The sequence below is a fragment of the Dreissena polymorpha genome, chromosome 10 (assembly GCF_020536995.1).
Source record: "Dreissena polymorpha isolate Duluth1 chromosome 10, UMN_Dpol_1.0, whole genome shotgun sequence".
NCBI classification, from domain to species: domain Eukaryota; kingdom Metazoa; phylum Mollusca; class Bivalvia; order Myida; family Dreissenidae; genus Dreissena; species Dreissena polymorpha.
This window is the reverse complement of record NC_068364.1, coordinates 75,822,000-75,849,017: the sequence shown is the minus strand read 5'-3', so window position 1 is coordinate 75,849,017 and position 27,018 is coordinate 75,822,000. Positions and strand designations below refer to the sequence as shown.

The 27,018-nt window shown below is 36.7% G+C and overlaps 2 protein-coding genes across 4 annotated transcripts in view; one reads left to right on the top strand and one right to left on the bottom strand.

Annotated features, from left to right (window-relative positions):
• LOC127848300 (advillin-like) overlaps window positions 1–27,018 on the top strand; it is a 150,033-nt gene that overhangs the window by 85,384 nt on the left and 37,631 nt on the right. For all 3 annotated transcript variants that reach the window (XM_052380677.1, XM_052380678.1, XM_052380679.1), the window contains 2 exons: window positions 1,354–1,454; window positions 9,185–9,322. In XM_052380677.1, coding sequence (XP_052236637.1) covers window positions 1,354–1,454; window positions 9,185–9,322 — 239 coding nt within the window. The remainder of the gene's footprint in view (window positions 1–1,353; window positions 1,455–9,184; window positions 9,323–27,018) is intronic.
• On the bottom strand, window positions 11,481–20,680 carry LOC127848303 (uncharacterized). The gene is made up of 3 exons (XM_052380682.1): window positions 20,114–20,680; window positions 17,503–18,518; window positions 11,481–13,144 (listed from the first exon to the last, which is right to left on the bottom strand). Exons 1-3 carry the CDS (start codon window positions 20,446–20,448, stop codon window positions 12,792–12,794), a joined length of 1,704 nt encoding a protein of 567 aa, XP_052236642.1. The 5' UTR covers window positions 20,449–20,680; the 3' UTR covers window positions 11,481–12,791.

Below are 27,018 nucleotides of genomic sequence, written 5' to 3'. Positions count from 1 at the left end.
ACACGGACTTTTAAAGAGCAGAAATGAACGGGCGGACCTGAACTTGCTGCTTAGCTCATGTGGCCGCGCCCTCAGGTCCGACTGTACTAAAATTAATTGAAAATAAAGTATAGCATATCAATAAACACATATGATTATATTATCCCTTGTTAAGAACAATGTTAATCATATACACACTATCAAGTCTTTAGACTTTCAGTGTGGGAACCGGATTTTGAAGGCCTTTGCAAACAGTTTGGATCCAGATGAGACGCCACAAAACGTGGTGTCTCATCTGGATCCAAATTGTTTGCTATTCTGATAGTATTCTTTGAAAAAAATCGAAGAAAATGCTAATTTTAGAAATTCAGCAGACGACATTTTAGCAGATGAGACGCCACAGTACAAAAGTAAAACCCTGTAGTGTAGTAGACATGGTAAATCTTGGTGAGGTCTCTTGTTTGTTTCCCAAGTGTGTCCGGGGTCTCCCAAAGGGCGCAAAGTACATCATTTTCCAACCAGATGGAATGGTTTAAACTTAAATAGAACATCAGTAATTGCATGTAGATACAATTTTGTTTCAGTGATTTGTGCTAATAGCATGAATGTAATCATACTGCTCATTCAAAACAGTCTGAAACTCATATAAACAGTTTGGGGCAAATATGGGTTAACCCATTCATGCCTAGCGTCCTGAAAAAAGGACATTGCAAACAGCGTAAACCCAGATGAGACGCTGCATGATGCGGCGTCTCATCTGGGTCTACGCTGTTTGCTTAAAGGAATTTCTGTAAGAATTGTTCTAAATATAGAAATAAATATAATAGACATCCCTAATTTTGGAAATAAATTGATCCAACTTAGAAAGATGGGAGAGTCCACTAGGCAAATATGGGTTAATACATGTACTTAAAAATGTTGTAGCAGCCTGTTCATCTTGCAAAGCCTTATAGGAGACTACACTTTCTGTCTAAACTAGATTTTTGCCCAAAAGGACACTTCCTTTGAACAAAAAAAAACATAAAAGGGAAAGAGGCATTCCTGATAAGTCAGTGCAGACTGTTTTCCCAGAGGAAAGTGGCATTCTTAATAAGCCTGCACTGACTGTTTTTCCAGAGGAAAGTGGCATTCTTAATAAGCCTGCACTGACTGTTTTCCCAGAGGAAAGTGGCATTCTTAATAAGCCTGCACTGACTGTTTTCCCAGAGGAAAGTGGCATTCTTAATAAGCCTGCACTGACTGTTTTCCCAGAGGAAAGTGGCATTCTTAATTAGCCTGCACTGACTGTTTTCACAGAGTGAGGCTTATTTAAAAACAAATTAATATTGTGCCATGCTCTGCCTTCATTGTTATTTGTATTTCATTGCTATTCAGCCAAGACGGTGCAGACCAAGTTTGATGCGAGCACACTGCACAGTAACCGAGCCCTGGCGGCGCAGACTCAGATGGTGGATGATGGGTCAGGAAAGACTGAGGTGTGTCCCTGGTTTTGTAAACAATCATTGGACAGAAATGGTCCTCAGATATTAGAGAAATCTCCAAGTAACTTTATGGAGATTTCTCAATAATCACAAGACATATTGGTCATGGACAATTATAAAGGTCTCTAGCTAACTATATGGAGATTTCTCAATAATTACAAGAAATATTAGTCATGGACAATTATAAAAGTCTCTACCTAATTATATGGAGATTTCTCAATAATTACAAGACATATTGGTTATGGACAATCATAGGTGTCTCTACCAAATATATATATGGTAATTTCTCAACAAGCAAGAGACACAAATGGTCCTTGACATCTATAGGGATGTCTGCCTGAATATGAACCTTGCTCTTGGGAAACAGGGCTTGATGCAAGTGTGTAATGTGTCATCCCAGATTAACAGGGCTTGATGCAAGTGTGTAATGTGTCATCCCAGATTAACAGGGCTTGATGCGAGTGTGTAATGTGTCATCCCAGATTAACAGGGCTTGATGCAAGTGTGTAATGTGTCATCCTAGATTAACAGGGCTTGATGCAAGTGTGTAATGTGTCATCCCAGAGTAACAGGGCTTGATGCAAGTGTGTAATGTGTCATCCCAGATTAACAGGGCTTGATGCAAGTGTGTAATGTGTCATCCCAGATTAACAGGGCTTGATGCAAGTGTGTAATGTGTCATCCCAGATTAACAGGGCTTGATGCAAGTGTGTAATGTGTCATCCCAGATTAACAGGGCTTGATGCAAGTGTGTAATGTGTCATCCCAGATTAACAGGGCTTGATGCAAGTGTGTAATGTGTCATCCCAGAGTAACAGGGCTTGATGCAAATGTGTAATTTGTCATCCCAGATTAACAGGGCTTGATGCAACTGTGTAATGTGTCATCCCAGATTAACAGGGCTTGATGCAAGTGTGTAATGTGTCATCCCAGAGTAACAGGGCTTGATGCAAATGTGTAATTTGTCATCCCAGATTAACAGGGCTTGATGCAACTGTGTAATGTGTCATCCCAGATTAACATGGCTTGATGCAAGTGTGTAATGTGTCATCCCAGATTAACAGGGCTTGATGTAAGTGTGTAATGTGTCATCTCAGATTAACAGGGCTTGATGCAAGTGTGTAATGTGTCATCCCAGATTAACAGGGCTTGATGTAAGTGTGTAATGTGTCATCTCAGATTAACAGGGCTTGATGCAAGTGTGTAATTTGTCATCTCAGATTAACAGGGCTTGATGCAAGTGTGTAATGTGTCATCTCAGATTAACAGGGCTTGATGCAAGTGTGTAATGTGTCATCCCAGAGTAACAGGGCTTGATGCAAGTGTGTAATGTGTCATCCCAGATTAACAGGGCTTGATGCAAGTGTGTAATGTGTCATCCCAGATTAACAGGGCTTGATGCAAGTGTGTAATGTGTCATCCCAGATTAACAGGGCTTGATGCAAGTGTGTAATTTGTCATCTCAGATTAACAGGGCTTGATGCAAGTGTGTAATGTGTCATCTCAGATTAACAGGGCTTGATGCAAGTGTGTAATGTGTCATCCCAGAGTAACAGGGCTTGATGCAAGTGTGTAATGTGTCATCCCAGATTAACAGGGCTTGATGCAACTGTGTAATGTGTCATCCCAGATTAACAGGGCTTGATGCAAGTGTGTAATGTGTCATCCCAGAGTAACAGGGCTTGATGCAAATGTGTAATTTGTCATCCCAGATTAACAGGGCTTGATGCAACTGTGTAATGTGTCATCCCAGATTAACAGGGCTTGATGCAAGTGTGTAATGTGTCATCCCAGATTAACAGGGCTTGATGCAAGTGTGTAATGTGTCATCCCAGAGTAACAGGGCTTGATGCAAGTGTGTAATGTGTCATCCCAGATTAACAGGGCTTGATGTAAGTCTGTAATGTGTCATGTCATATTAACAGGGCTTGATGCAAGTGTGTAATGTGTCATCCCAGATTAACAGGGCTTGATGCAACTGTGTAATGTGTCATCCCAGATTAACAGGGCTTGATGCAAGTGTGTAATGTGTCATCCCAGAGTAACAGGGCTTGATGCAAATGTGTAATTTGTCATCCCAGATTAACAGGGCTTGATGCAACTGTGTAATGTGTCATCCCAGATTAACAGGGCTTGATGCAAGTGTGTAATGTGTCATCCCAGATTAACAGGGCTTGATGCAAGTGTGTAATGTGTCATCCCAGAGTAACAGGGCTTGATGCAAGTGTGTAATGTGTCATCCCAGATTAACAGGGCTTGATGTAAGTCTGTAATGTGTCATGTCATATTAACAGGGCTTGATGCAAGTGTGTAATGTGTCATCCCAGATTAACAGGGCTTGATGTAAGTCTGTAATGTGTCATGTCAGATTAACAGGGCTTGATGCAAGTGTGTAATGTGTCATCCCAGATTAACAGGGCTTGATGTAAGTCTGTAATGTGTCATCCTAGATTAACAGGGCTTGATGCAAGTGTGTAATGTGTCATCTCAGATTAACAGGGCTTGATGCAAGTGTGTTATGTGTCATCCCAGATTAACAGGGCTTGATGCAAGTGTGTAATGTGTCATCCCAGATTAACAGGGCTTGATGTAAGTGTGTAATGTGTCATCTCAGATTAACAGGGCTTGATGCAAGTGTGTAATGTGTCATCCCAGATTAACAGGGCTTGATGCAAGTGTGTTATGTGTCATCCCAGATTAACAGGGCTTGATGCAAGTGTGTAATGTGTCATCCCAGATTAACAGGGCTTGATGCAAGTGTGTAATGTCAATCCAGATTAACCTTTGCAGTTTGTGCAGGCTTATCTAGGACAACACTTTCTGCTTACACTGGATTTTTAGCTCGGCTGTTTTCGGTGAAAACCCGAGGTATTGTCATAGCCAGCTCGTCGTCCGCCGTCTGCGTCGTGCTTAAACCATAAAGTGAGTATATATGATTTTTTATATGTGTTTAATTTTAATATATTGATAAAATATGTTACAATGACAAAAAATAGGCAAGAAAAATTATACATTAAAGATGAATTTCATAAAATGCAGCAAAGACAAATTAGTGCACGAACCGATTGTGACCTACATATTTTCCTACAATAACCGAAGCATTCGTCTTTGTTTTAGGCTCAGAGTTAGTGTTTGTGTGTCATTTGAGTAGATATCGTTGCAGGAATTCAAATAAACCGTTAAACTAAGTTTAGATTCACGTCGTACATGTATGGTATACATGCTGGCGAATTCGGCTGTACAGCCGTTTTCAATTTCAGAATTAAATATCTGGCTTACTTTGCATTTTTCGACACATTTTTTTCTTAACTTTTATTTTAATTTATATTGAAATATATATATAATAAGTTTTTTACTCATTTTATATAAATTCATAAATATTTGACAAAATCGTATAATCTCGCTTTAACATTGTCTCTAGAATCAAAGTGCTCCCACCTACAACTTTGAAACTTGATATATAGCTGCACCTTAATGAGTTCTACATGCCACACCCATTTTTGGGTCACTAGGTCAAAGGCCAAGGTCACTGTAACCTCTAATATAAAACTTCTGACAAGCTTTCATTTATTCAAAACTGCACCCACAGCCGAGCATTGGCACCTGCTATGCGGTGCTCGTGTTCAGAATCGAAACCCTATAAACCAAACATTACATTTAAGCAAAAACTCGTGCATTAAACCCCATTTTCCTAGAGCACAACACCTATATCGAGATTATGATGGCAGTTTGGGATAAAGTTTTAATTCATCATAGGTGCTCTCCTGTTTCAAGTCTGTTTGCAAATCAGCCAAGAGTATGACTTTAACAATCTGAATTATTATCTTGCTGTGGTGTAGTGGATATGGGGTCGGCCTAGTGACCCAGGTCCTGGGTTCAATCCCTATTTTTTTAACCAGGTTTTCCGAAGGAAAAAACTGGTTATTAGATTGGCGAATGCGGGCGGGCTGGCTGGCTGGCTGGCTGGCGGGCTGGCGGAATAAGCTTGTCCGGGCCATAACTATGTCGTTCATTGTCAGATTTTAAAATCATTTGGCACATTTGTTCACCATCATTGGACGGTGTGTCGCGCGAAATAATTACGTCGATATCTCCAAGGTCAAGGTCACACTTTGAGTTCAAAGGTCAAAAATGGCCATAAATGAGCTTGTCCGAGCCATAACTATGTCGTTCATCGTCAGATTTTAAAATCATTTGGCACATTTGTTTACCATCATTGGACGGTGTGTCGTGCGAAATAATTACGTCGATATCTCCAAGGTCAAGGTCACACTTTGAGTTCAAAGGTCAAAAATGGCCATAAATGAGCTTGTCCTGGCCATAACTATGTCATTCATTGTGAGATTTTAAAATCATTTGGCACATTTGTTCACCATCATGGGACGGTGTGTCCCACGAAAGAATCACGTCAATATCTCCAATGTCAAGGTCGCCACGACTAAAAATAGATTTAAAAAAAAAAAAAAAACTTACAAAGGGGGTTAATTTTTTTTGGTCATTTCAAAAGTTCAGTTTGAGTTTTCTCCCTTTATCAGATTTTTTTTTCACAATGAAAACCTGGTTTTGTGACAATTTTGTCCCTTGTTTTAACATCATCTAATAAATTACCCCACCCCACATTATAGCCCCCTCTCACCCCCTCCCCCCCCCACTCTCCCCCCCCCCAACATTTTTTTATTTTTTTAATATCATCTAATAAATTACCCCACCCCACATTATACCCCCCTCTGGCCCCCCTACACCCCCCCCCTACCCCCCCCCCCAAAAAAATTTGTTTTTGCTTTTTTATTTTGAAAGATCGTCTAATAAATGACCACACCCCACATCATACCCCCTTTGAACCCCCCCCCCCCAAAAAAAAATATTTTTTTTTTCCTTTTTTTTACTTTTGAAAGATCGTCTAATAAGTTATTGACTATGAACAATTTCCCCATTTCCCCATGATGGCTTACGTTATGCTTTCAAGCACTGGAATAGTAGAGCGCGCTGTCCTTTGACAGCTCTTGTTTAAATATTTTATTCCCGACCGCACTGAAAAAGGAGCGAAACGAGAAAAAACCTATCCGGTTTGAGTACGGTTACGATTAAAATCAAGCAAGTACAAATTGATCATGATAAAGATGCGCAGTGCATTCTTCTCCCATTAAAACAAAAAACTACCCATCATTTCCGATGCGCACCATTACGCAGTGCGATGCCCGTTGCATACATCTTATATAAGATAAACTTCTCTTACACAAATTATTTGTTTGCTCTTACTCAACTTAGGAGATCTTTCATGAAAAAAAAGCGAGGTAGATCGAACCCTACATCATCGCTTTAATGTTTGTTTAAGTTGTATTAAAGTCTTATTTGAACTGACGCGTATTCATTTACTCATATTTTTCAACTTCGCTTTTGCTTTATTTTGATAATTTAATCCAAAGTTTAATGTAAGCAAGTGTTTTTTTACTGGAATTGTAAACAAAGAGTCAGTTAAAGTCTTCCGAAAATTTATAGTCTGTGTGAATTGACAGTTTGATGTCATCAAAGGGAAGCCGCTTCCTGTCTGAAGCAATAAAGCGACAAATTTCTCGCCGACAAAATTGGCTTTCTTTGTCTAGCAATCAATATGCCGAACCAATCGTGTGTTTGTTCCTCAATGGCAATCCCCCAATTTAATAATAGCACCTGCATAGCTCCGCCTTTGAATCTTTTGCAAAGAACGGAGGTGGAGTTTAACGGTTAATTGAGCAAGTGTTTTACGCAAGTTGAGTTTCGATTTGACGAAATTACTCAGCCCTAAGCATTGAATCAATGAATACATTTATCAATGATTTTCTGAGATATTCCGATTAGTTCCGATTTACAAACTTTCTGTACAGTTCCTAACTATGAGGGACGCCCGTGTTAACATAATTCCTAAACACATATATCGTAAATAATGGCAGTGTTTTATTGAATTGTTTATACTAATTATCAAATTGCATGGCAATACTTTTTTATCTATTATAATATCGGGTTTGTTTAATATAATTAACATGTTAAACAATATCATTGCGTCACAGACTCAGAAATAAATTTGATGTGGTCGAAAATTTACTGATGCTGATTTTCCTATTGTCCGTTAAATTTACTTGAAATAAATCTTGAGAAGTGCCCTTTCATTTTTGCAGAGTGCCCATTCAAATTGTAAGTGCCCATTGTTGTTGTTTTCATCTATGGGGCAGTAATCCCATAAAAGAAAAAAATATCCCTATCTCTCATAATATTGGACATTGTACTGGATTATCAAAACGCATATAACGTAAACCAGTCAGATATTGCAAATGGCCGCTTTAAGTGCACACTTTGAAATATGGCTTTTTATACGCCCGTATAAAATACGGGACGTATTATGTGAAACCCCTTGGCGGCGGGCGGGCGGCGGGCGGCGGGCGGAAGGCATCACTTTGTCCGGACTCTAATTCAAATTGTATTCATCCGATCTTCACCAAACTTGGTCAGCAGTTGCATCTAGTTGATATCTAGGCCAAGTTCGAATATGGGTCATGCCGGGTCAAAAACTAGGTCATAGGGTCAATAAGTGCATTTTCAAAGGGGCCACTTTGTCCGGACTCTATTTCAAATTGTATTCATCCGATCTTCACCAAACTTGGTCAGCAGTTGTATCTAGTTGATATCTAGGCCAAGTTCGAATATGGGTCATGCCGGGTCAAAAACTAGGTCATAGGGTCAATAAGTGCATTTTCAAAGGGGCCACTTTGTCCGGACTCTATTTCAAATTGTATTCATCCGATCTTCACCAAACTTGGTCAGCAGTTGCATCTAGTTGATATATAGGCCAAGTTCGAATATGGGTCATGCCGGGTCAAAAACTAGGTCATAGGGTCAATAAGTGCATTTTCAAAGGGGCCACTTTGTCCGGACTCTATTTCAAATTGTATTCATCCGATCTTCACCAAACTTGGTCAGCAGTTGCATCTAGTTGATATATAGGCCAAGTTCGAATATGGGTCATGCCGGGTCAAAAACTAGGTCATAGGGTCAATTAGTGCATTTTTCAACGGCGCCACTTTGTCCGGACTCTAATTCAAATTGTATTCATCCGATCTTCACCAAATTTGGTCAGAAGTTGTGTCTAGATGATATGTAGGTCAAGTTCAAATATGGGTCATGCCGGGTCAAAAACTAGGTCACGAGGTTACTTAGTGCATTTCAAGCATTTAGCATGGTGTCCGCTCTCTAATTGAAGTAGTTTTCATCTGATCTTCACCTAATTTGGTCAGAAGTTGTGTCTAGATGATATGTAGGTCAAGTTCGAACATGGGTCATGCCGGGTCAAAAACGAGGTCACATAGTGCATTTCAAGCATTAAGCATGTTGTCCGCTCTTTAATTGAAGTAGTTTTCATCTGATCTTCACCAAATTTAGTCAGATGTTACATCTAAGTGATATCTAGGTCAAGTTCAAATATGGGTCATGCCGGGTCAATAACTAGGTCTTGAGGACACTTTCAAGCATTGAGCATGGTGTCCAAAACCTTCGAACGGGCGTATCTTGTGACAGTTTGGCACTCTTGTTTAAATTAAATTTCATAGGGTTTCTTTCTTTTTTTTCTATTCAATGATTTTTTTTTTGATTTTTTTTCAACCGCCCGATCGAAAAAATGTGTAAACCAATAAATAAAAAAGTCGTGGACTAGAGTACAAAAAGTATAAAGTGTGTTGACCTGTGCTTTTCAGATCTGGAGAGTTGAAGGATTTGACCTAAAGCCGATCCGCAGTCAGGACATTGGTCTATTCTATGGAGGAGACTGCTATGTGATCTTGTACACGTATGAGGTGAACGGCAAGGAGAACTACATCATCTACTACTGGCAGGTATGTTGATATGGCAGGGAGTCAGTGCGCTTAAGGTATGTCAGTAAAATGTCGTCCCAGATTAGCCTGTGCAGTCCGCTAATCAAGTACAACAATTTCCAACTTAACTGGGCGTTCCTTTAGAAGACACTTCCTTTAAACACAAAATTTCATAAAAGCTGTGTGTCGTCCATGCAGACTGTTCAGGCAAATCAGGGAAGACATTCAATGTACATTTTGTTAATCCTTTCAGCGCTGGAACCGAATTTTGAAGGTCTTTGCAAACAGTTTGGATCCAGATGAGACGCCACAGAACGTGGCGTCTCATCAGGATCCAAACTGTTTGCTATTCTTATATTATTCTTTGAAAAAAAAATCGAAGAAAGTGCTTATTTTAGAAATTGAGCAGACGACATTTTAGCAGACGACAAATTTCCCAGCATGCAAAGGGATAACCCATGTGTTCCCAGAAGGAGATTTGCATGTGTTTATGCAGGTCAATTTTTTTAATCTCAATTTTTAGCTCGACTGTTTTAAGAGTTAATGTCATACCCATTTTTGCATCACTAGGTCAAAGGTCAAGGTGACTGTAACCTTTAAAAAAAACATCTGACAAGCTTTCATTTATTCAAAAATGCACCCGCAGCAAAGCGTTGGCACCCGTTATTCAGTGCTCATGTTCTACTCATACTGGCATCAGGGTAAGCTTAAGTTATTTTTTAACTGCAACTTTTCACAGAAAAGTCTTAGTTTAGTTGTGTTTTTTTATCTTTACATTATTAATATGAGCGCAGTCTTTACATCGGTACTAATTACTTTGAGTGTTTTACACAACTTTAATTGACTTCCATTTTTCCTTCCGCATGGGTAACTTTTGGTGCCCTTTATTATTTTACAAGATCAATAATGTTGTTGAAATCTAAATGTTACAACAAAGACATCAAAGTGGATAGATTAACGTTATACAGCACGTGCTTATAACTTACAAATCCTGCTTCATTATATTTACAGAAGAACAAGATTGCGTAGTTTTGTTTGGATGACCTTGATACATCTCTACTGACATTCAAAAGCCATATTATTGTAAATGACTGATGATGATCAATCATTAGATAAATTATTATTATATTATTATAGATCATAATCAATCATAACTTTGTAAGAATTATTGATTAAAGATTTATCTGTCATTAAACTGGGCTACCAATGATAGAGATTTACAGCAGCTCATGGGATGTGCACTTGAAATTTTAAGTAGCCCTACTAATAATTGTGACAGCCCCTGGACTCCATGCTATGTATTTGTGGGACACAGATATGTTTTATGATTTATTAAGTTGGTTCTATTTAAACTTTATCTGGTAAAACAAATTTTGCTTTTCTATTTAAATAATGCAGTCAAAGAAACAGCTATATCCCCTTATATGATTCTGCTGAACTTAAGGTGGTGATCTCAAGCTTCAGCAAAAGTGATTGACTAATGCCTTCAACACATCGCCTCTAGGACATCAACTTTACATGAACATCCTCCAATGGTCATCAAATATAAAGAATGGACACAAACCTTTGACCATCTGCATATCGTCTTAATGACTTACACCTTATGCACATCTTTTAATGACCTTAATATTTGAATCACATTTCTAGAAAATCCATAAAAAGTTATGGTTGAGATATTGCAGACACATAAGTGTTACAGACAGATTATGGAAATTACTTAAGGCCCATGTCCAGCTTCGAGTCAGGAAATTGAGAACAATTTCAAAATTGCTGTTACAAGTCTGTAGTGGCCAATGGCTGTGTCATATTTGAGGTTATGATTTCACATTAAATTGAATACCCTACCGCCCGTCCTTTCTGGGATGTTCCTGATTCTTTGTGACTCTTTATGATCAAGCCGCTTGGTACAAAATTATGATAATCAAAGCAGGCGCCATGTGATGGAAAATAATGAAACAAACTTAGTAAACAGTTTACAAATAACAAGCAATTTAAATGGTGTTTTATGCGAAAACTACCAATTATTGACAGAATATTTGCTATTACTGCCGATTAATGATTTTCAATAGAGTTAAATGTATTAGAGCTACTAAAATAATTATGTATTGTCCTCAGTGGTAATGAAAATGTCATAGACGGGACAAATTCGTATGTCTTGAGGGAAAGAACAAACGCAATGTTGTGGATTGAAAAAGGGCATTTATTTATCAGGGCTATAGAAAACAAGCGTATTTGCGTTATTACGCAATTAAAGTAACCAAAAACGTAATTAAACTAAAAATAAAGCGTACAAAAATGCAAATACAAATTTAATAACGCTTTTCTCGTAAAAAACATTGCGTCACAAAATGCAATTCTTACTAACACCGGGCTTTTTTTTTTAGACTGGTTATTTTTCATACAGAAATGTACCGGATAGTTTATATGCCGTCCTATGAAGAAAGAAGGCAGTCTTTCTAGCGGTTATCAATTTTTGGGGTATTATTGTAATTATTCATAGACCGATTTCTACTTTCATTTTCGAGGTATTCAACTAAAAAAGACCTGAAAACGGGGTGCATCACTTTGAACAGCCATAACTTCATCAATTGTGCAGCGATTTTCACGAACTCGGTCTTATTCAATGCAAAAATGAATGAGCTTTGACCAGAAATTCAGTAATTGTTTGTTGTTATGTACAGGTACCTTTTTGAATTCCATTTGTATAAATAATATAGTAACCTTAGTAGATTTCAATTATTTTATACATGTCATTCCCTAAATTACCCAATTGAGTTAAAAAAACGGGGGTGAAAAACCCAATTAAGCTCAAAAGTAGGGGGTGAAAATTTTTGCAAAAACTCTATTGAGTTTAAACCCTATTGTTGTCAAAAACAGGGGGTGATTATTCAATATAACTCAAAAGTTATATCCCTGTTTATTAATAAATGGATAAATCGACAAATTGTTTCACATGTTATACATTACATCCTCAAAACAGTAAATTAGTGTCACGTACCTGGTTATCTTTAATGTAAGACCTTTGTCAATTAAATTGATTTTTAAAAATGAACTTTGAAACACATAATACGTGAGCTTCTTGACTTCTGAGAACAAAAGTAAAACATTTATGTTAATGACACCAAAGACATATCAGTTAAGAAACACGTTTCATTTCAAAAATGAATAAATAACATGATTTGTAGAAAAAAATATGTATGAATATTTCATAAACGCTCTTGCATTGTAAAATAATATTATTACATTAACAGCTTTTGTAATTTACATGTATATCACTTGCTACTAATATAATACATTACAATTTAAAAACAGTCTTTAATTGTAACATACTATTATTACATTAACAGCTATTATAATTTACATGCTTATTATTTACTGTTGATATATAACAATTGAAGAACATTGTTGCATTGTAACATACACTATTACATTAACAGTTATTGTTATTTATATCACTTATTATTACACATATCAGAATACGATTGATTAGCTATTGGACTTTGTACACCAGAATCTTGTTGTTATCCCAGTCTCCCACAATAATGGAGGCAGTGTTGCTGTTGTAGTAGACTGCGTAAGGAATCTGAAGCCCATCACTCTTTGTAGCCAGAGTGGCCAGCTTCTTACTGCCCTCACTGTGTACCTGTAGAATAGTGTTTGACGTCTGTCCACATACAAGCACCTGGCCCACAGGGGTCACATGCACACAAGCTGGTATATATAGGTTAAGGTCTGTAAAGCTAGCAAGGATTGATCCATCCCTGGCCAGGGTGAGGAGCATGTGCTTGATTTGGTTGGTGACGTACAATTTGTCACCTGTCGGGCTTACTGCACATAGATATACTACAAAACAGAATAAGCAATACAATTATTGGCATATTAAGTGAAAATGACAAAATACTGAAGTTGTTTGTACAAAATTATGACTGTTACGGTTATATTTGTAACTTTTGCCAAAGAACAATAATGTTCAAAAACAACCATTATAGAAAGTTTATTGTCTAGTTCTTTTTCATCAGTAACAAAAGCATGTAGTTATCACCACGCTTTTTGAAAAACGTGGGGATATTGTGGTTATCTCCGCCGTCTGTCCGTCCATCCGTCCGTCCGTCCTGGCCACTATCTCCTCCTACACTATAAGCACTAGAACCTTGAAACTTACACACATGGTAGCTATGAGCATATGTGCGACCCTGCACTATTCGGAATTTGATCTGACCCCTGGGTCAAAAGTTATGGGACTTGGGGTGGGGCTGGGTCAGAAATCTTCACTCATTTTTTTAATGTTATTTTACATTAACTTCTTCATTTCTACACCGATTTACTTTAAATTGATACTGAACATCTCTTATGACAATCCGGTCAATCTCAACTATGCATGGCCCCATTACCAACCCTGGGGTGCCCCGCCCACATAGGCAACACCCACTCAAAATTGCCTTTTACTATATTTTCTTCATTTCTACACCGATACACTTCAAATTGATACTGAACCTCTCTTATGATAATACGGTCAATTTTAACTATGCATGGCCCCATTACCAACCCTGGGGCATAGACCACACCCACCCAAAATTGCCTTTTACTATAATTTCTTCATTTCTACACCGATTCACTTCAAATTGATACTGAACTTCTCTTAAGACAATACAGTCAATCTCAACTATGCATGGCCCCATAACCAACCCTGGGGCACCCCGCCCACATAGGCCACACCCACTCAAAATTGCCTTTTACTATAATTTCTTCATTTCTACACCAATTCACTTCTAATTGATACTGAACTTCTCTTATGACAATACGGTCAATCTCAACTATGCATGGCCCCATTACCAACCCTGGGGCGCTCCGCCCACATAGGCCACACCCACCCAAAATTGCCTTTTTCTTATAATTTCTTCATTTCTACACCGATTCACTTCTAATTGATACTGAACTTCTCTTATGACAAAACGGTCAATTTCAACTATGCATGGCCCCATTACCAACCATGGGGCGCCCCGCCCACATAGGCCACACCCACCCAAAATTGCCTTTTACTATAACTTCTTCATTTTTACACCGATTCACTTCTTATTGATACTGAACTTTATCTTATGACAATACGGTCAATCTCAACTATGCATGGTCCCATTACCAACCCTGGGGCGCCCCTGGGTCAAACATGCGGCGTTGGGATACGCGTTGGCCTCTGCCGCGCCATTTCTAGTTAAAATTATTATTACTGAAATTAAATGTTTTTTATCTGTTGTTTTTTTGGAAACATCATAAAAGCAATTTATTGCATAAACACTTCAACACCGTTATTTCAAATACCGATAATCCAAAGTCACCATTATTTCGAAGTATTTTTCGGGCCCCAATTTTGGTTCTTCTTTGTTTAATGTAAAATTTCATTGTTAATCCGAACTTCGTTAAACCGAAGAAATCGTTAATTCGAAGTGATTCTGTCGGTCCCAACACTATAATTTGCACCTAATTATCAATCTTTAATCCGAAGTAAAAACTGCAAAACACTGAGCGTAATTTCACACCTTTGTCGTCTACGCGTGGCGCGTTAAAGCCGATAATTACACCTTTGTCGTCTGCGTGTAGCGTGTTAATTTTATGCAGCCAAAAGCTGATAGTTACTATTTTCGTCGTTTTGCATTCTTTAGTAACAAACAAACGTGTCACGTTAGGTCTAAGTAAATGTGGTCAAATGAAATGCATCATATATAAACTCTACCTTTTTAACAAAAATCATTACAAAATGTCTGATGCAAACAAGTCAACCACGCTACTATTTTCCCAACCAAATGTCGAGTAATCTGGAGAAGGGTCCAGTACCCATCGAATTCCACAACCTTTTATTTTTACAGAATCAAAGAAGTCGTCTGTAAAATGTATATTTCGAATTATCGTTAATCCGAAGTTTTTTTAACGGTCCCGACGACTTCGAAATAACGGTGTTGAGGTGTATGGTATTGAATGTTTTGTTATTATATAGCATATTACACTTTTATGTTTATATGATAACAACAAAATATAAAGACAGGTCAGAACATGTGTTTTTTCACAACAACGGGTCTTTGTCCGTCGTCCGTCCATCCGTCGTCCGTCCGTCCACAGTTCGTTAACATTAGAGGCCACATTTATTGTCCGATCTTTATGAAACTTGATCAGAAGATTAGTCCCAATGATATCTCGATCGAGTTCGAAACTAGGTCATGCTGTGTCAAAAACTAGGTCACTAGGTCAAAAAAAAGAAAAACCTTGTAAACACTGTAGAAGTCACATTTCATGCCCAATCTTCATGTTACTTTGTCAAAATGTTTGCCTTAATGATATGTTGGTTGAGTTCAAAAGTGGTTCCGGTCCGTTGAAAAACATGGCCGCCAGTGGGCGGGGCAGTTTTCCTTATTTGGCTATAGGGAAACCTTGTAAACACTAGAAGTCACAATTTTTGGCCAATCATCATGAAAGTTGGTTTAAACATTGGTTTTATTGATATCTCGGATGAGGTCGAAAATGGTCCAGATAGAAGAAAAAACATGGGCGCCAGTGGGCGGGGAATTTTTCTCTATGTATATAGTGAAAACATGTGAACACTCTAGAAGTCACATTTTTGGCCCAATTTTCATGAAATTTGGTCAAAATGTTAGCCTTAATGATATGTTGGTTGAGTTCAAAAGTGGTTCTGGTCTGTTGAATGACATGGCCGCCAGTGGGCGGGGCAGTTTTCCTAATTTTGCTATAGAGAAACCTTGTAAACACTCTAGAAGTCACAATTTTTGCCCAATCATCATGAAAGTTGGTCAAAACATTGGTTTTATTGATATCTCGGATGAGATTGAAAATGGTTCAGATCGGTAAAAAAACATTGCCGCCAGTGGGCGGGTCGTTTTTCTCTATAATTATGTATATAGTGAAAACACATGAACACACTAGAAGTCACATTTTTGGCCCAATTTTCATGAAATGTGGTCAGAACATTTGTTTCTTTGATACAAGAGTTGAGTTCGAAAATGGTTCCGGTCAGTTGAATAACATGGCTGCCGGGGGTGGGGGCAGTTTTCTTGTATTTATATAGTAAACAAAGCTTGTGAAGTCACATTATTTGCCTAATCATCATGAAACTTGGTGAAAAGATTGGTTATATATATATATCTCAGATTAGTTCGCAAATGGTCCCGATTGGTCAAAAAACATGGCCGCCAGGCGGTTGGGGCAGTTTTCCTTATGTGACTAGAGAGAAACCTTGTGATGGAACACTATAGAAGACACATTTTTTGCCTAATCGTGAAACTTAATCATTGCATTGGTTTTATTGATTTTTCGGACAAGTTGGAAAATGGCTCAGATCGGTGAAACACACTTTTTAGCTCACCTGAGCAAAGCTCACCTGATTGCTCAGGTGAGGTTTTAGGATTGGTCTTTGTCCGCCGTCCGTCCGTCCGTCCGTCCACATTTGGTTTGTAAACACTTTAGCATTCACATTTCTCAAGCATTCTTTATCAAAGTTGCTAAAAGATCTCAGTTAATTTTGATAATGAGCAAAATCAAATAATTAATGCCATAATTATTGCCCTTAGATTGTCCAAATTTTCATTATATTATACAAAATCCTTGTAAACACTCTAGAGGTCACAATTTTGTTTCAGATTTTATGAATCTTGGTCATAATATTTATTTTTGTAAGCAAAGTTTGATTTTTGGTTAGGGGGTCAACTCAAAATAAAGGTTACCAGGTCAAATCTTACAAAAACAAAAACACTCCATGCACCAGAGTTTTGGTTCAATAATGACGAAACTTGACCCGGATGTTTGTCTGGGCAATATCTAGGTAAAGTTTGACATTTTGTAAAGATGGAATGAACCGACTCCTCTCAGGTGAGCGAACTAGGGCCATCTTGGCCCTCTTGTTTATTTTGCTCATTGGAGACCAATTGGATGTGAAAAAGACCAATAGAGAGTACAGCAAGTATGTCCTTCCATTTTTAAAATTCTTAAGTCAATGCCTCACCAAAATGAAAGCTTACATTTGTGATCAGGGGTTTTAAAGCGATCAATATATGGCTAAATTGTAGCTGAGACCAGAAAATGTTGACAGTTTGACAGATATCTGGAGCATAAATGGACAGTTTGACTGCTTTTTGCCGTTAAAATAATAAAATCAACAAATCTTTATAATATAGAGATAAATCCAATAGGATTCTTACCTGTCGTCCTATCTGATTTGTCCTCGTGCAGTTTTCTGACAAGTTCACCGCTCAGTGTATACTTGTACAGTGCAATGCCAGATGTGACAAACAGGTCTCCCTGGTGGTGGGCAATACCTACACATGGATGTTGTAAGGTCAGCTTCCTGTTAGGCACTAGTTTATTGTTGATGAATTTAATAAAGTGGACCTCATGTGTGTTACCTTGATCATCCACAGTCACTGCCACCTCACTTTGTGATATCTCACACATGTCCTGTGGCGGATTAGAAACATCACAGTGATCCACAACCTGGTACAGCTGGTCCAACAGCTTTAATTTACTATTGTTAAAGTCTGCAACCAGGATCTGTTTGTTTGGGAGACTACAGATGGCTATGATACAGCATCCCTGTGAATCACTTTGTATGCCCACATCATACTCAGATTTACCGTTCAGACTTATTACTTGGTCTGGATTTCCTGGTTGTGTCAATGTCTGGGTACTGTGTTCAATCTTTCCAAGACCTGACAATTGAGACAGGTACTGCACAATATCACTGTTAGGCTGGAAAGCTATTGAAGATTTTACTTGATCAAAGTTCTTCTTTTGAAAGAATTCAGACTGTTTTATCTTTTCCTGACATTTAATGCTTACTACAAAGGAAAGTTCTAGCTTGCTTGTATCACTAATGTCCTGTATGGCGTCTTGAAGTTGTTTCAATTCATTACGAAGTGAAGCACATTTGTCTACATCACCTCTGAGAGAGACTTGAAGTTTTGTCAGTACATCTTTCATTTCCTTTAGTGTATTCTTTTCTAGTTTGTCTAAGGTTTCATTTATTTTTATGCGAGTTTCCTGTATCTTTTGTAACTGCTCATCATATGAACTTTGCGCAGACAGAATGCTTGCCTCCTGCTTGTCTTGAAGTTCCTTCATTTCTCCCAGAATAGTTTGGATAGAAACTGACAGTTTCTTTAAGTCAGTTGAGTTTTTCTTGACTAATTCTGATATAAGCACCACCCTTTTGCATTGTCTGTAAGTAAGCAGAATTTATAATAATCAAAACAAATAATTCATAAATTATGCGCAAGTACATACTTTTAGCGAGGCTGTTTTCGGAGAAAACCCGAGGTATTGTCATAGCCTGCTCGTCGTCTGCCATCAGCCGTCCGCCATCCGCCGGCGTCATGCTAAAACCTTAACATTGGCTCTAAAATCAAAGTGCTTCCACCTACAACTTTGAAACTTCATATGTAGATGCACCTTGATGAGTTCTACACGCCACACCCATTTTGGGTCACTAGGTCAAAGGTCAAGGTCACTGTGACCTCTAAAAAAAAAAAAATTCTGACAAGCTTTCGCAGCCGAGCGTTGCGCCCGTTATGCTGTGCTCTTGTTTAAAGCTTGAGACATACATATCTGATGGTAAAACAATATAATTTATTGATATAGTATATGCCTTATGCAGCTAATTTATTCATAATTAACCAGGTTTTCCGAAGGAAAAAACTGGTTATTAGATTGGCGAATGCGGGCGGGCTGGCTGGCGGGCTGGCGGAATAAGCTTGTCCAGGCCATAACTATGTCGTTCATTGTCAGATTTTAAAATCATTTGGCGCATTTGTTCACCATCATTGGACGGTGTGTCGCGCGAAATAATTACGTCGATATCTCCAAGGTCAAGGTCACACTTTGAGTTCAAAGGTCAAAAATGGCCATAAATGAGCTTGTCCGAGCCATAACTATGTCGTTCATCGTCAGATTTTAAAATCATTTGGCACATTTGTTCACCATCATTGGACGGTGTGTCGCGCGAAATAATTACGTCGATATCTCCATGGTCAAGGTCACACTTTGAGTTCAAAGGTCAAAAATGGCCATAAATGAGCTTGTCCTGGCCATAACTATGTCATTCATTGTGAGATTTTAAAATCATTTGGCACATTTGTTCACCATCATGGGACGGTGTGTCCCACGAAAGAATCACGTCAATATCTCCAATGTCAAGGTCGCCACGACTAAAAATAGATTTAAAAAAAAAAAAAAACTTACAAAGGGGCTTAATTTTTTTTGGTCATTTCAAAAGTTCAGTTTGAGTTTTCTCCCTTTATCAGATTTTTTTTTCACAATGAAAACCTGGTTTTGTGACAATTTTGTCCCTTGTTTTAATTTTGCACAAAACGCTACATCACCAAAATAATATAATAGTCTTACATTTATCACCAAATCATGGCTATTAAGACATCTTTGTTTGATAAGAATTTAAGAGAAATGAACTGTATGTTTTTACCAAAAACAAAGTCATACTGTAACTGGTATAATTAACCTCAAACACAAATTAAACTTGGTAAATATAGATTACACTGTCATGTTCGTATTCTTTAACCAAGGTTTTGAGATCATCAGAAATTTTGGTATTTGTACAGGAAATTAATTTTTGAAAAGGAAGTTTAAAACTGCAATCTTGTTTATGCATTGCACAACAAAATGTGGAATCTTTCAATAACATTTGGTCATATTATCAACTTTATTTTTTTTGGCTATTAGTATTAAAGTTTATTTTAAAAGTAAATTACTACCATGCACTTTGTTTCTTAAATGACTTGACCACAAATATTATCACAATACCTGTGATTGAGGAATGCGCAGTTAGTGCAGCACAGCTGGCAATGGTCTTCACAAAACATGTTCAGGTTTTCCTCTGTATGAACATCACATTTCAGAAGAAAGTCTTCCACCTTCTTGGCCACTGGCCATTTCTTCATATCTCCCCTTCCATGAGGTGAATGTTTTTTAAACAATTGACCGTGCATGAGAATACATTTTCGGCAGTAAAACTTCACGCAGGATTCACAATAGTAATCAGCCATTTCATCCAGTTTCTCATCTTCACAGGTCGAACACAAGAAGTCCTGGATCATGTCAGATCCTTTTTCAATGGTGGACTGAGAAAACGTTGCCATTTTGTTGACCACTGGAGCTGTAGATGTCTATATTTTTGGTTTAACTCAAATCTACCTATCTAGGCTAAATGGATGTTAAACAAAACAAAACACACCAATCTAGCTCTTGTCCAACGTCTATCAACACAATGTCCAGCATTAAAAGTCAAATAAAAATCACCTTGAAGTTTGTTTCAAGGTTATTTTGTCAGTAAACGAACAAAGAAACTGTGTAACGCATCATGTGACAGGATATGATTAAACCTGATATCTGTACAGGACTGGTAAACTACTGAGGTTTATATGCACATACAAAGAGGAAGTATAATCAACTCAATGAATGTGCTCAATCAATAAAGCATTCAGGGTAACTTGATAACTTGAGTGTGTGCAGAAAGCATTTATTGTGAACTACTTCAATTCGTCAATAGAGCTATTTTTGGTTTCAAGCTAGTGTTTTAATGTTCATTTATTCAAGAAAGATATGTTTGCAAAGTTATAAAATAAAAGGATTATGTTGCTTAAAATAAAAATCAATAAAACAACGAAATAGGAGAATGTTTATATACTACTCAAAATTTGCTAAAGATCACTTTTTATAGTACACTTCAACACCGTTATTTCAAAGTTGTCGGGACCGTTAAAAAAACTTCGGATTAACGATAATTCTAAATAAACATTTGACAGAAGACTTCTTTGAGTCTGAAAAAAAAACGTTGTGGAATTCGCATGGTTAGGTTACACGCTTACTGAAGCGTAAACTAGTCAGATAGCAATAGATTTCCACTTGTAACAAACGGAGGAATAAACGATTCGTTTTCTTGTTTCTTTTTTTGTCTGATTACACAACATATAAAATATAACGAATATCACAAATGATCAGACATACATAAATATGAATACATTTTCGGAAATGAATTAACTTTTTTTTTAACTGATACGCGATGTCTCTCTGAACACCGGCGTTCGCGCAGACAACAAAGGTGTTATTATCGGCTTTTGACACGCCACAACATAGGTGTGAAATTACGCTCAGTATTTTGCAGTTTTGACTTCGGATTAAAGATTGATAATTAGGTGCGAATTATAGTGTTGGGACGGGCTGTATCACTCGAATTAACAATTTCTTCGGTTTAACGAAGTTTAGATTAACAATGAACTTTTACATTAAACAAAGAAAAACCAACCTTGGGACCCGAAAAATACTTCTTAAATAACGGTGACTTCAGATTATCGGTGTGCGAAATAACGGTGTTGAAGTGTATGTGTAATTTGAAGTTTACCCCTAGCTAGATTCAACCAGTGTCACGCATCAAGGATAAATCAATACATAAAATAAGATCAAAAACACACATTCTAATATCAAAACCTGCAAAAATTCAATTTAAATTAAATTAAATTAAATTGAAGATAATGTGAGAATAAAAAGTGATCCTTAGCAAATTTTGAGTAGTAGTTAAACCCAGAGACCCAACAAGTAAAAATACTGCCATACAAACTATCATGATGATAATGAACATTTTATTTTATGCCTAAAATTACAAAGTATTCTTAGGAGACCATAAATCTTCAACATGGTTGATACTGTATTGGTGTTTTCTGTTTAACTGAAAAGATACAAATCTATGGCAAGCGAAATGCACATTAAATCCTTAAACCACGGTTTAACAGTTAACTATATAGTTAAGATACTTTGAACTCGGGTTCAAAGTGCCGTTTGCACATTAAATCCTTAAACCCGAGTTCAAGAGTTTGAACCGCAGTTCAAAGTGTGTCTAAAAATAGATACAAATCTGTTATCTGAGACAACCAATTAGCGGAGCTCTAACCACAATTAGCTATATATATAGAAGGTAAATGCCGCGATTTAGTTGGTCCTCTCTTAACTATAGGGTTAAGAGACTTTAAACTGCGGTTCAAAGTCTTAAACTGCGGTTAAGAGGCGCGGAATGCACATTAATTATTTAACAGTTAATTATATAGTTAAGAAATTTTGAACCCGAGTTCAAAGTGCCGTTTGCACATTAATTCCTTAAACCCGAGTTCAAGAGTGTAAACTGCGGTTCAAAGTCTTAAACTGGGGTTAACAAGCGCGGAATGTACATTTATTACCTAACTGTTGAATATATACAGTAATAATACTAGTTGTTAATTCATGTTGTCGTTTTATTACCAAATTTATGGATGTAATCTCTAAATTATCTCAATTTCTTAACCCGGAAGTGGATAGTTCCGATTTATTTACAGAACCACATACATTGATAAATATGAAAAACACTAGTTTAATAATATAAATCCTTTATTAATCAAAATCATATGTTCAACCTCTCCTATACCACTTTACCATTGTAACGATTTGGAAAACAGACCGGACTAAAACATCCGTATTAATAATAATAATAACAACAAATAAAAGTTTTATTTTCAAAACGTTACACAAAAAAGAAAAATGGAAAAATGACATGACAACATTTTTTTATGACAATTTAACTTAACTAATACAAGAATAATGGTTATGCATTAATTAAAAATAATTTAACAAAGCGGGATGCTACGAGTTCTTTATCGACGTACTCCCACTCAATGAGGTCTATTAATGTATAAAGTTTCAAACTGATGCTATTAATACTTTTTAACGAGACAAACGACGGACAAGTGATCCCTATAAGAAAACATTGGTTAGAAAACAATATTAATGCACAGTATTCGATACAAAAGCATTTGTTCGTTAACAGAAAATACTATAATTGTAACATAGTTATACTATGTACAACAACCTCAAGGTAGACATAATGTAATACAAATTTGTAGTTAATTAAATAAATAAAGTATAAAATGAATCATAAACATTATTGTCTCGCGTTCTGAGAAAACTGGACATAATGCTGGTGCGTAAATTGTCATCCCAGATTAGCCTGTTCAGTCCGCACAGGCTAATAAGGGACGACAATTTGCTCTTTTATGGAATGTTTCGTTTTAATAATGTCTCTTCTTAGCAAAAATCCAGATAAGGCGGAAAGTGTCACTTTACGCATAAGCATTATGCCCATTTTTCTCAGAACACGACACAATTATGCATGTTCAAAACCATTTCTAGCTACATTTTCCCACATTCTCTTTCACTATTGCTTTAACTTATATTTTTATGGGACCGTTTCATCAAAGATCGTACGACAATCTTAATTTATAACTTAAATTTAAAAACTAAAAATATACAAGCTGTTGATAAATAGCTCCGCAAGATATAAGCCATCGGTAAGAAAATGATGAAATAAATGATTTTACTTGAAATAAGCAAAAATATGCTTCGGTCTGTTAAAATAATGTTTCTTTGAAATTCGTAACGTATTCTAAATTTGTCGTACGATGTTTGATGAAACGGCCCATAAGAATATAAGTTAAAGCAAGAATTTGACAGTATTTGAGTGATCTCAGCTATATCATACTCTTGGACACACTCAAATACTGTTTACAGAAAATACTATATTTGTAACATAATTATACTATGTACAACAACCTCAAGGTAGACATAAGTGTAATACAAATTTGTAGTCAATGAAATTAACAAACTATAAAATGAATCATTAACATAATTGTGTCGCGTTCTGAGAAAACTGGTCATTATGCTGGTGCGTAAATTGTTATCCCAGATTAGCCTGTGCAGTGTGTAAACTAGGAATAAATCGGCCTTTTTTGTGGAGATAAATAACGAAATACACTTTTGTACAAAGTCTACATCTTAACGTGTCTTTTTCGATCGTAATCACCTACCATTTATTGACCTTTTTGCCATTCAATAAAGCATATATTAAATTAAGAGTACGCTTTATGGAATGGCAAAAAGGTCAATAAATAATCATGCCGGTTTCACGGTCCTGAACAAGGGGTTTCCGCGCGTATATATGAAAAAAACCTGCATATTTTACAAATTTAACTTTCTTTGCATGTACTTGTATATTGAAATCTGTTTACTAGTGATAATGAGTGACAACAATCTAGCATTTAATGATACCATAAATCTTTACTTTTAATTTATTTTATGCAAGTATTTTATATCCCTATTGTGATCAAACGTGATTGCTTGTTTTCATGATATTTCGAACACTGCAGTAACGTACGATCTTTAAACGTAATAGCAAAGGTTACATTTGCCAGTACCCGTTCAATACATTATTATTATGTTAAAACTGGCTAGTATATATACTATAATACTATGTAGTTCATGTTCATCCATTTCGGACAAATGTCTTTTTGTATGCCCCTGAAAGTGGGCATATAGTGATTGCACTGTCCGTCTGTCTTTCCGTTACACTTTGCGTTTAGGTTTCGAAAAATGTGAAAAAAGGGGCATATGCCATCCTATGGTGGCAAGCATGTTAAAATATTTTATTAAAGCAACTGTTTAGTTATTGGCTTTAAACTGTGGCTTAAATGTCTGCTCAATATGCCAAGAGATGACATGAAGGCATCATAAATTGTGTTTAATGACCTGCCACATGTGGTTTAACTTTATTCAGGGACCTACACAAGTATGGGTCCCTGGAAAGGCCTGGATTTATGACACCCTGTTTTAGTCTGGACAGTATCCGATCATATCGAGATAATCGGTTTGTGATGAACGAAGTGGCAATTAAACACTGGGTTAAAAAGGCTTAAACAAAGAGTGTCAAAATTCGTGTGAACAATAAAAAAAAAACAATTACATTTATCAAGAGGATTTATTTAATCTGTAACAAGGTAAGTTTTTACAGACATATAAAGGTTCAAATCAGTTAATACTATATGTTGATTACATAAAATCAATCTTTTTGTTGTTTGTTTTCGTCCTTATTTATGTTCGTTCATTGAATTCAATTTATTCTGAAAGAATTTCCATTTCTGAATATTTTTTTGTTCTTAAAAATGGTCGCGAAGATGTGCCAAATAGAGATTGTTATGGTAACCGTATCACGATGCGGTTCATCAAATGCAAACAATAGCGAAATGGCCGCTGTCTTGACGGCCAAAACTTGCGCATGTGAAAACCTGACGTCATTATCGGAATCCCAAAACCTCCTATGATATTAATAAGTAAAAACATCATTTTGAATAAAAAAAATCAAATTATAGCGAATAATCAATTTCTCTGAAAACACTATTTTCACTATCAAATATAACAAGGTATTCAACTCAAAATGACCCGAATATAGGGTGCATCGCTTTGAACAGCTATTACTTCATCAAGTGTGCAGCGATTTCCATGAACTCGGTCTTATTAAACGCAGAAATAAGCGATCCTGTAATGGCTGAATCAGTGTACCATGACATTCGCGCTGTAAACAAATAATATTTGTTGGAAATTTAAAACCGCTGGCATGTTTCAATAAGAAAGACATTTGTCTTTCGAGGTTTAATAATTTAATTACTGAATGCATTATGCATACGTTGCAATGAGACTCGAAGTCACTCGGCTTAGCTATCCGTTATACAGTCAAGTTACCATTACCGGATCAGTAGCGTAATAAAGTTGTTCTGACGAAAAGCAATAAATGTTTTGAGACTTCTTTTACATCAGTTTGATTAAATATTACTTTGCTTACTGATTCAGCACATAGTTTTATTTTTAATCACAGGCAAAATGTATTTGTGATACCTTTTTTTCACCGCAGAATTCATGCATTAACGGATCAGTTGTAGCCATAACGGATCACGTGATCGAAACCACTCCGGGGGCATCTAACATGCTATTTGAATTGTCGACACATGAACTGTGTTGTTTACAATGACCAAGTTACATTGCCAGTTATAAATAATATTCATTATTTTTGTATTGTTTTCTATATGTGATCTTGTATATATACGTTTCGCATGGTGTTCTTGTGTGAATTATCTGTTGAAAAACCTAAATAGATCGAAAAGATGGGCATCTTATAAACCATGTTAATTGTTTTAATCATATCTAATCATCGGTATTGAACATGGAACATAAATAAAACATTACGAGTGAGATCATTTATTGAAAGAATCAACAAGATGTGCATATATTTTAATATATTATATTATCAATACGCATATTATCACGCTTGATCCGTTATTGCCCTAATTCTTCATTTCATTTAAGGTGTTGCAAAATCTTAAACACGAATCAAAACTGAAATGGACTTTTGCAGTGAGAAAGACTACTAAATGGCCTTTAAATCAATGCGTAAACTCTTAACTTTTCAACAGAGTTTTAGAATGTGGCCGCGAATAATGTTAAACCTCTTTTTGGAAACGAGACGGAAGTAAACAAAGTCGTATATACATGTCGCCAAAACATACCAAAATGTTTAACAACGAATAGCTCCAATTACGACTCAATCAATGCATTTAGAAAAAAACGGCCTTGAAGATGCTGTGTGCAAAATATCATCTAAAAATGTCAACTATTTATCGCGTTACGCATGGTCTTCAACATCAAAGTGATGCGCTATGGGTAATGATCCGGAATGGTAACTTGACTGTACAGTCAGTCAACCAGTTTAGAATAACCTGGCAAAAAAGTTAATTCACAAGTCCAGTCCACAATAATTTATTTCGGGATTTAGTGTCAATGTGAGATGATGTAAAAAT

Bases quoted from the DNA above. Each gene is read 5' to 3' on its own strand.
- LOC127848303 (XM_052380682.1), bottom strand. From the start codon at position 20,448: ATGGCAACGTTTTCTCAGTCCACCATTGAAAAAGGATCTGACATGATC. The intron at 18,519-20,113 runs GTATTGTGATAA...GCTTACTTACAG, and splicing joins TGCGCATTCCTCAATCACAG to ACAATGCAAAAGGGTGGTGC. The intron at 13,145-17,502 runs GTAAGAATCCTA...TCTGTTTTGTAG, and splicing joins CAAATCAGATAGGACGACAG to TATATCTATGTGCAGTAAGC.